General features: G+C 41.2%; 3 protein-coding genes across 3 annotated transcripts; all 3 read left to right on the top strand.

Moving 5' to 3' along the window:
• Positions 1 to 2,033: 2,033 nt before the first annotated feature.
• Positions 2,034 to 4,487, top strand: LOC108773929 (uncharacterized). The gene is made up of 4 exons (XM_018539910.1): positions 2,034 to 2,564; positions 2,852 to 2,992; positions 3,281 to 3,534; positions 3,653 to 4,487. Exons 1-4 carry the CDS (start codon positions 2,034 to 2,036, stop codon positions 4,485 to 4,487), a joined length of 1,761 nt encoding a protein of 586 aa, XP_018395412.1.
• A 109-nt stretch (positions 4,488 to 4,596) lies between these two features.
• LOC108773930 (uncharacterized) lies at positions 4,597 to 5,708 on the top strand. Its single transcript, XM_018539911.1, has 3 exons — positions 4,597 to 4,858; positions 4,986 to 5,285; positions 5,356 to 5,708. Exons 1-3 carry the CDS (start codon positions 4,597 to 4,599, stop codon positions 5,706 to 5,708), a joined length of 915 nt encoding a protein of 304 aa, XP_018395413.1.
• Positions 5,709 to 7,037: 1,329 nt separating this feature from the next.
• On the top strand, positions 7,038 to 8,006 carry LOC108773931 (uncharacterized). The gene has a single exon (XM_018539912.1). It carries the CDS (start codon positions 7,038 to 7,040, stop codon positions 8,004 to 8,006), a length of 969 nt encoding a protein of 322 aa, XP_018395414.1.
• Positions 8,007 to 10,496: the final 2,490 nt, after the last annotated feature.

The raw sequence follows: 10,496 nt of genomic DNA on the forward strand, positions 1-10,496 counted from the left end.
TTATGCATGAGTCATTGGACCAATCAAATTCTTTATGTATATGGTTTATGCGTTATGCAAAAGTCTGTGCTCCCCGCTTAAGGCTGCAGCACAGACTTTTGCATAACGCATAAACCATATACATAAAGAATTTGATTGGTCCATTTTCTTATACATGAGTCAATGGACCAATCAAATTCTTTATGTATATGGTTCATGCGTTATGCAAAGGTGTGTGCTGCGGCCTTTATGCTCTCTCCTTTACCTCCGTGGTGTAAACGTAGCCATTGACGCAGTATCCACACGTGACATCGACGCCGTGATGAAAATTGTGAGATTCGCGCATGCATTAAGACATACTTTTAAGCGGGGAACACAGACTTTTGCATAACGCATAAACCATATACATAAAGAATTTGATTTGTCCATTGACTCATGCATAAGAAAATGGACCAATGAAATTCCTTATGCACATGCTTTATGCGTTATGGAAAAGTCTGTGCTCCCCGCTTTACCCATAAATTTTGGAGAGTGGAACTACTTACTTATACTGTGCCCGGATCTCAGAATAAAATTGATATTATAATCTATAATGTATGTCTACAAAATAGAACTGTATATATATATATGTAGAGGAAGGTCAGCGATACCGACATACTACTTTGTTTTTAGACTATATTTTTTAGACAAAAGCAAAAAATAAATCTTTGGAGATACAAATGTAAACTGGAAACTGTCTTCTATCGATGCTCTATAGCAATTTTTATAATACTGTTAAGAATTTTGCAATAATTAACCTTTTTATCGAAGAAGCGAAAACGAGCGTCAGACAAAATGGGCCCCAAAACTGACATATGCGTATATGGCCACAGAGCATGCGCATGTGACCGCAGTGTGCAGGTTATGTTACGATGCGCGATATGTCGTGATGGGACACGTGACGACATGCCGGTTTAGGCTATAAACGATTTTATTTTTAAAACCGTATTATAAGAAAAATAAGAAACAGGAAAATATAAATAAAATAGTTTTAGAAAACTACAAACATATAAAAGGACTTAATATTATCACTAATATAGCTACTATTACATAAACTACGTAATTTATAAAATAACATCATAAGAATTTTGTTTTCACATTTGTAGAATTCGTTTTTAGCTGATTTTGTATAAAAACAAGTCACATCTATATGAATTATGGGTTTTTTCTTCTTTAATTACCTAAACAGATTATGTTTTCATTAGTATTAATGAATTGCAAAGATTAGTTTACGAGAAATAAGGGGGTGTCACTTTAGGAGACCTATGTCAGTATCGGTGACTTTCCTCTATATATTAATATGTAAAATATATAATACAGTCTGTGTTGGAGACTGATAGAGAATGTGATCGCGATTCCGTTAGCAAGTTACCCGCGGTTCGAAGCGCCGATGTTACCGATTCGTCGTCGAAAGCACCGCGCGCCCGAACTAATACACAATAATTCGAGTTCTGTAACGAATAATCGCTTGTACGTTGCGTTAGTATTTTCTTCTCAATAAATCGTAAATAATACAGTCCACTACGAAAGGAGTTTCATTAACACCAACACGGAACATAAAATTGGTCCAATCGAGCCGGATAGAAAGCATTGAGACGAGAATAGCGATATATACAGCGAGATCGCGGTAACGACGTGCAAGTGAGGTTAAAATGGAAGAGCTCACGAAGTTTCGCAAGCAACGAGGCTTAGTTAAAGCAAAGATGACTAGGCTCAAGACAAGGATCGAGAAGGCCGAAGAACTTCAGGTAGGCCGACAAGAAGCGGAAGTGTACATCGCACGACTAGAGGAAATTCAAAGGGAATTTCAGGATGTACAACGCGAGATAAACAGCATCGCGGAAGGCGAGCCAACGGTTGCAGACGTCTCTGAAGACGTAGAATTTGAGGACAAGTATCTCGAGACAAAAATCAAGTTAAAACAATGGACGAATGCGCCGGTACACCAAGGCGAGGCACGCTTGTCGACGAGCGACGATGCGTTGGTGCGAGTTTTGCAACAGTAAGGAGAGCTCATGCAACAATTGAGCCAGCAACAAAGTGAGTCACAAGCGTTAAACAACAATAGTGACGTGCTCACAAGATTATTCGAGCAGCAAGCACAGCTAATGCGTAGCATCGCGAATACGAGTAACGCTAGTAATCCAGATTCAAGAGTCAAGTTGCCAGTCATAAAACTTCCTATGTTCGATGGGCGAACGGAAGAATGGAAGTGTTTTTTGGAAACATTCATGTCAATGATTCATACGAACGAGAATATTCTAAGTCTACAGAAGTTTCAATATTTGGTCACTTCACTAAACAGCAATGCAGCCAAGGTTGTCGAGTCCATCGAATTGACTGCCGAGAATTACGAAATTATTGCATGGAGATTGCTGAAAAAACGGTACGACGATCCTCGGGCTATCAACAAGAAACACATCGAGTGTCTTTTTACAATGCCGAAAATAGGCAAGGAATCGGCCACCGCAATTCGAAGTTTGGTGGATTACGTATTAAGGCATTTGCGAGTATTGAAATCCATGAATTTGCCCACTGATTCATGGGCAAATTCATGGATGAATTAATCATACATATGATTGAAGCAAAGCTAGATCATAGAGATAGTAGTACTAGAGTACGCATTGTCAGAAATTTGAGGAGTGGGGGTAATTCTATCTAGAAAAGGACGCACTCATTTGGAACCGTTTCGTTCTCTCTCGTTTCGCGCATGCGTATAGCCGTATACTCTGAGAGAGGGGATCGAAAGAAAGAATAAGGAATTGAAAGAGCAACCCTTGGCACTGGGAAACCCTTAACCTTATCAAGGTCAATTCTTTGTTTGATTCCAAAGAGATCAGGCTTGTCCGATTATTCTTGGAAAGCCAAAAATTTCTTTCCGCGAAACTTAACTAAACCATGTGAATTTGACTATCTTTATAAGAAACAATCTGGTGGTGCTGGCCAATATGCTCGCATAACTGGAATTATAGAGGTATAAGTAATAGATTTTTATCATTAATATTTATTGATATTATTCATCGGGAGCCCTTAACCTTATCAAACTCAATTCTTTGTTTGATTCCAAAGTGATCAGGCTCAATTAGGCTTGTCCGGTCATGTAATGATGAAACTTTTCTCGTTCGACTCGTTCTTTCTTTCGATCCCCTCTCTCAGAGTATATGGCTATACGCATGCGCGAAACGAGAGAGAACGAAAAGGCCCAAATGAGTGCGTCCTTTTCTAGATAGGATTACCCCCACTCCTACAATGCGTACTCTAGTACTACTATCTCTATGGGCTAGATACAGTTACGCTCCGCGCTTGGGAGCAGGACAGAAGCGCCACTGACACAACGTTAACGGCATTGACTGACTTTCTAGAAAGGAGATGTCAAATGCTTGAAAGGATAGAAGTAAGAGGCAAGGAAGGAAACATTTCCGCGAAGCAGGAAGCTAGCAAGCATAAACCAAAGGCTCAAGAGAAGACGGCCGCGCTAGCCAATGTAACGGCCACCAAGGTGTTACCTGTGCCAAGGTGATCATTTCCTATATCATTGCGAGAAGTTCCTTGCGCTAACAATCGAAGAGCGAATGAAGGAGGTACGTCGGCTTAAACTTTGTTCAAACTGTCTTCGCAACGATCATTTTGTCAGAACGTGCATGATGGGAACGTGCCGAGAATGTTCCGGCAAGCACAACACATTGTGCCATCATCCAACCAAGGTGAAGGATTCTCTAAGTAACAAGCCAGCAGCCGAACTGACAACCCGAGGCGACGGCGACAAGGCGAGCAGCAACGTCGTCGTACATCATGCTGCCAGGGTATCAACGAGGAGACATGTGATTATGGCCACAGCAGTAGTCAATGCAATGCATTCGAATGGATCCAGGGTTCCATTGCGTATATTGTTGGACAGCGCTAGTGAAGCACATTTCATTACGCATGCGACGTGCAACCGTCTAAGGGTGAAACGCGATCGGGCGTCGGAAATTGTGACAGGATTAAGCGAGACCGAAAGTGTGGTCAGTCAAGTTTGCGAAGTTGTCATACAATCTAGATATTCTGATGTTTGTTATAGCATTCGCGGTCTCATAGTGCCAAAAATCACAAAGTCATTGCCGTGTGTCGAGATTGATCGAGACGCGTTCAAGGTACCGACGAATGTACAGCTAGCAGACCCGGAATTTTATAAACGAGGTTCTATTGACATGCTCATCGGAGCAGAGTTCTTTTTCGATTGGTTGGAATCGGAAAGAATCGAGCTTGGTAACGGCCGTCCGATATTACAAAACACTCAACTCGGTTGGGTGGTCGCCGGAGCGTTTACAGGCAGCCTCCCGTCCGCGCACAATGAAGGTCGCGTAGCTACTTCGTTAGTTTGTTCGGTAGAGCAATGCGACACGCTCAATAAAAATTTGCAACGTTTTTGGGCGTGGGAGGATTATAAATGTGAAGAGGTACGTACCTCCGTCGAAGGAGGCAAGTGAAAGCGATACATTTTTTGAAGAGACAACCTCGCGGGAAGAGAAAGGTCGATTTATCGTGCGACTTCCTTTTCGCAACGATCCTAGAACACTGGGAGATTCTCGAAACATCATGAGCAAGCGTTTAGCGCAACGTTTTTTAGAGCGGCGTTTCAAGGAAGACAGCGTGTTACACGAGCGATATGTAGATTTTATGCGTGATTATCTCGAGGCGGGGCACATGTCTATAGTGACCGACTCGGGTCAAAATCTCGAACACCCGGTAGTCTATTTACCACACCACGGAGTAGTCAAGGAGACAAGCTCTACTACTAAACTCCGCGTGGTATTTGATGCATCAAGCAAGACCAGTTCTGGGCCGGGATTCTCTAAACGTTTTATCGATGATTGTCGCTATCGTTAACTAGCGACAGTCAATGAGAGCCGCGCTTTCTCTTAGGATTTTCATGCCATTGGTTGTCGCTAGTTAACGATAGCGACAATCATCGATAAAACGTTTAGAGAATCCCGGCCCTGGAAAATCTTTAAACGATGTGCTCCGCGTCGGGACCACAAATCAGAGTAGCTTGTTTGACATTATAATGCGTTTTAGATTTCACGACGTTGTATTGACTGGAGATATTAGACAGATGTACCGACAGGTTCTCGTGCATCCAGATGACAGAGACTACCAGCGGATACTCTGGAGATTCTCGCAGGACGAACCAGTTAAGGAATTTCGCCTAAATACGGTTACATATGGTCAGGCGAGTTCTGCGTATTTAGCGATCAAGTGCATACAAATGCTGGCTGAGGAAGCACGTTCAGAATTCCCTCTAGCGTCACAAGTATTGCTTGAACAAACATATGTAGATGACTCACATTCTTGCAGGTGCAGACGATATAGAGAGCGCTGTAGCATTGAGAGAGCAGCTTGAGATGGTGTTACAGCGCGGAGGGTTTATGGCACACAAATGGTGCTCTAATAGCGAAAGGGTAATGGATAAGGTGCCAATTCATTTGAGAGAGAATACAAGTAGCATCCGCATTGATGCCGAGGGCACAATCAAAACATTGGGCCTGGAGTGGAATCCCAAGGCCGATGAGTTTCAATTCTTCGTAGCAATGGCGGAGGCAGCTGTCACTAAGCGTGAAGTTCTTTCAGAAATAAGCAAATTCTTTGACCCGCATGGTCTGATTGGGCCGGTACTGACGGCAGCCAAGTTGATTATGCGGCAGGCCTGACTCACAAAGTGCCATTGGGATGAGCCATTGGGCGAGTTCAAGACGGCAAAGCGGCTAGGTATGCTTGCCGAGCGATTGAATATAATTGGTTATTACTTATAGATCCAACCAATCATACTCGATCGCTCGGTAAGCGTACCTAGCCGCTTTGTCGTCTTGAACTCGCCCATTGCCAGACTCGCTTACAGCAAAGTGGGAAGATTTTTGCAAGGATTTGAACGCGACAAAGACTATTTGCGTTCCCAGACAAATAATTCCCAACAAGGTCATGTCTAGAGTATATCTGCATGGATTTTGCGACGCCTCAGAAAATGCATATGGCGCGTGTGTGTACGTTCAAGCCATTGACAACCAGGGTCGCCTAACAGCTAATTTATGTTCCAAGTTGCGCGTAGCGCCAATCAAACCCACCTCCATACCTAGATTGGAGTTGTGCGGCGCGGTTATACTGGCGCACTTGATCCACAACAAAGTCTGAGAATACACATTGACGGCATATTAGCATGGTCGGATTCAAAGATAGTATTATATTGGATTCAAGGGGACGTTTCCAGATGGAAACCCTTCGTAACCAACCGTATGATGGAAATAAATGAGCTATTACCGGCAAAACATTGGCGGCACATTAAAGGAACTGAAAATCCCGCTGACTTAATATCACGAGGCACAACATTGCAACAACTCAAGGTTTCGGAGCTTTGGTGGAAGGGACCGAAATGGTTACAACTAGAGCTTCAGACAAATAGAATATCAAGTTTGCGATTCATCTAAAGGTGCTTTTTCATGCGCAGCACGCTGCAGCAGCAATTCGTTACTATTGGTTAAGAATTTTATGTAAGCTAGATGACGCACTTCCGGCGCAAAATACATTTTGCCGCAGTTCGTTGAAGTTGAACCGAACGAACAGCAAGCAGCAAGCGGCAAAATCGAGGCAATATTATTTATTGCAATAAATATTAGGAAAATAAACGAAGAATGGCTTCGGATAAGGTACGAATGTTTGTAAATTAGATTATTTTATACTTTACACTTTACTTTTTCAAATTTGTGGTAAAGTATAAAATGATCTAATTTACAAACATGTATCCGTACCTTATCCGAAGCCATTTTTCGTTTATTTTCCTAATATTTATTGCAATAAATAATATTTTCATAATGAAACGACGGACATATTGTACGCTTTCTCGATTTTGCCGCTTGCTGCTTGCTGTTCGTTCGGTTCAACTTCAACGAACTGCGGCAAAATGTATTTTGCGCCGGAAGTGCGTTATCTAGCTTACATAAAATTCTTAACCAATAGTAACGAATTGCTGCTGCAGCGTGCTGCGCATGAAAAAGCACCTTAAGGAAGTGACAAGTCAAGCTCAAGCAGAGGAGAAGAGAATCGCGCATGCCTGTGCTCTCATCAGTAGCAAACAGCACGTAATCAAAGAATTAATAGACAAGTATTCAGCATTGACACGTATCGAGCGTGTGTTCGTATATTGCCTACGTTTCCTAAGCAACGTTCGAAGGATTCCAAGCGAGAGGATTTTATCACATTTAACCACGACGGAAATTGAAGCAGCACACATGCATCTAGCTCGCTACGCACAAATGAGCGCGTTCGCTGAAGAAATTATCTCTCTCAAGAAGAACAATGAATTCAGCTCGACAAGCAGGATAATACAGTTGCATCCGTTCCTAGACGAACAACATTTATTAAGGGTAGGTGGACGATTGCAACACTCTTCATGGGCATTCGAAAGAAAATACCCTATAATTTTGCCAGACAAATCGAAATTTTCAAGGTTACTGTTTGAGAGACAGCATCAACGATTATTACATGGGAGCCAAATTCAGATGTTGACCTCCATTCGAAATCGATATTGGCCTATAAGGGGCCGAAATTTGGCTAGACGCGTCTGTCGAGAATGCGTCCGCTGCGCTAGAGCCAATCCACAAGAATTATCGCAGTTAATGGGATCACTTCCACGTGACAGAGTATGTTCTGATCGAGCTTTCGCCGTTACCGGCATTGATTTCGCCGGTCCTATTACAACTCTAGTGAACAAGAGTCGAGGTCGCAAGACTAACAAGTCTTATGTAGCACTATTCATTTGCTTTGCCACTAAGGCCGTTCATTTGGAGGCAGTGAGCGAACTTACTTCGGCGGCGTTCCTCGCCACCCTTCGACGATTCATCAGTAGAAGAGGACGTCCACACATCATTTTTAGTGACAACGCAACAAAGGACCCCGCACAAAATAAAGGGAAACCGGTGTACAGTCAAATGGGCTGGGGATGGAGTATGTTGTAGTTCAAGACATCCCGATGAAAAGTTGCAATGGGCACAAGCTCCGAAAATGGCCAGTTTTTTAGATAAAATGAGTCAAAAGTTGAAAATGTCGATGCCCGCAGTTACTAGTATAAAATAGTGTAAGGAGTTATTTAACGATGTGATTCGAATGTATTTGTAATACATGCCTACACACACGGTACGTATATGTATACAAACTACCGTCGGCATTAGCGTCACCCAATGTGCACCACGTGGAGGTTGCGCGATCAGATTTGCACATCATTTGGGCCCTGATAAGGGCCATTTTTTGTCATTAAAACATTCAAAATGGTTCAATAACTTCTCCTTCGATTTCTTCATCTTGATTATATCTATTAGCAGCGTCTTTTATGTGATTAAGTAATGTGACGCTGGGATATTTAGTATTAGGTTGATGTCGTGCGTATCCTAAAAACCAGAGAATACTTGCAACATGAGCACATGAACCCCAGTGTTCGTAATAAAGTAATAACACGTGTAATAACACGTGTGCATGAATCGAATTCTGTAAACAAGAAGCTTTAGCGGCCGTTTACATATATTGTTTGTCTCATCGTTTCTTGACAGTGAAGTAACGCGGCCATCATATGACATCGAGCTTGGTGCGGCACGTTTATAAATCTACAGATAGTTATAGACTAATAATAACGTTAAGTTTGCCTATGTTTCCTTTACTTACCATAATCTGATTCGGAATAACTATTAAGTAAATCTGACTTTTATTTACTGTGAATACTGGTTTTAATGTATTCGAGTTATTCTCGAAAATGGCATTTCGAAATCGAATTCGTTGTTTTATCTGCGACGTAGCTGGGCAACCAAGGGTAATGAAAAAACTCGATGAAGATAATAATGAAAATAAGCGACAAATAGCTATTCGTTTTCGACAAGATCTTCGAAGGCCCATTGAAGAATTACGAAATGAATCTCGTTTATGTATGACATGCTTTAGATTAGTTGAATCTGAAATAGATATGCAGGATGATCCTACATGCATTCGACTTAACGTCCTTAAACAAAGTGATATGAGAACTTGTCTAATCTGTAATGCTAATAATAATGTTCATAGGCTTTCACCAGCGGCTAGAGCTCAAGTATTTATAAGTGTGAACGTATATATTCCAGATGAAGTACGTTCTTGTCCACATCATTTAGCTGAAAATGGTTTTCTGTTACAAGCACTTCTTCCGGGTTTGCAGTATTTGAATAGACTTTATAGATTAGTTGGCTATCAATTGCAATGTTTCCTTACAAATCTACAGAAAGTTTCAAAAGCACATGAATCTGATTTTATCAATCAAAATAACTTATCTGATGAAGACTTTAAGTTATTAAGCTCTATGACAAAAGAACAGTTTCGTGAACTACTACAGTACTGTGATCCTGTACCTGAACCGAAAGGCAATCGATATGTATACGAAAAAGATTTATTGGCATTTCTTTGTAAACTTCGTCAAGGTCTTTGTGATGACTTCTTGAGAGTCATTTTAATTATCAAAGCAGGCAAGCCGTTAGCTTGGCCGTCGCCACAGTAAGAAAATCATTAATGTCACGTTTCGTACCTCAAAATATAGGACTAACTGCGATCACACGACAAGATTATATTAATAATCATGTAACTGAATTTTCTAATACCCTATACAATCCAGATATTAATAATCCTACAGTGATCGTATGTATAGATGGCACATATTCTTATATTGAGAAGTCTAGCAATTTTCGAGCCCTGAGACAATCATTTAGCCAACACAAAGGACGTCATTTAGTCAAACCTGCGTTGATAGTTGCACCAGATGGCTATATTTTAGACATTCATGGTCCTTACTTTGCAGATTCTAAAAATAACGACGCTGCAATGCTACAAAACGAGTTCCAAGCAGATGCAGGTACTCTCAGAGAATGACTAGGAGAGGATGCGATAGTGATCGTCGATCGCGGCTACAGAGATGTATTACCTCTTTTGCAAGCCCTCGGAATTGATTATAAAATGCCAGCATTTCTTCAGCAAGGGCAAAGACAACTTGACACTGCAGAGGCTAATGATTCGAGATTAGTCACAAAATCCAGATGGATAATAGAAGCACGTAATGGCCATATCAAATCAATATTCAAGTTTTTCAAGAATACTATTTCGGTAGTTCATGCAATTAATCTACGTGCATTTTATTTAATTGCTGGAGCAATAATCAATAGGTACCGAGACGTTATACTAATGGATGGAGCTACCGCGGAACTTGCTGAAGAAATGCTGGCATTTTATAATCAATTCCGAGGTTCGATTGGATACATGCTATTTATAGCGCTTATCAATAAGACTTGAAAGCCCTTAGACATTCGGCCGTTATGATTCAGTAATTATTTTACACTTCTATCTTCTATGTAATACATAGGACATACAAATATTTCAGTTTGCTGCATATTTTACAGGTTTTAGAATTACAAAATTGTGTTTAAAAAAAATTAAAAAAT

The sequence above is a fragment of the Cyphomyrmex costatus genome, unplaced genomic scaffold (assembly GCF_001594065.2).
Source record: "Cyphomyrmex costatus isolate MS0001 unplaced genomic scaffold, Ccosl1.0 scaffold229, whole genome shotgun sequence".
Taxonomy (NCBI): domain Eukaryota; kingdom Metazoa; phylum Arthropoda; class Insecta; order Hymenoptera; family Formicidae; genus Cyphomyrmex; species Cyphomyrmex costatus.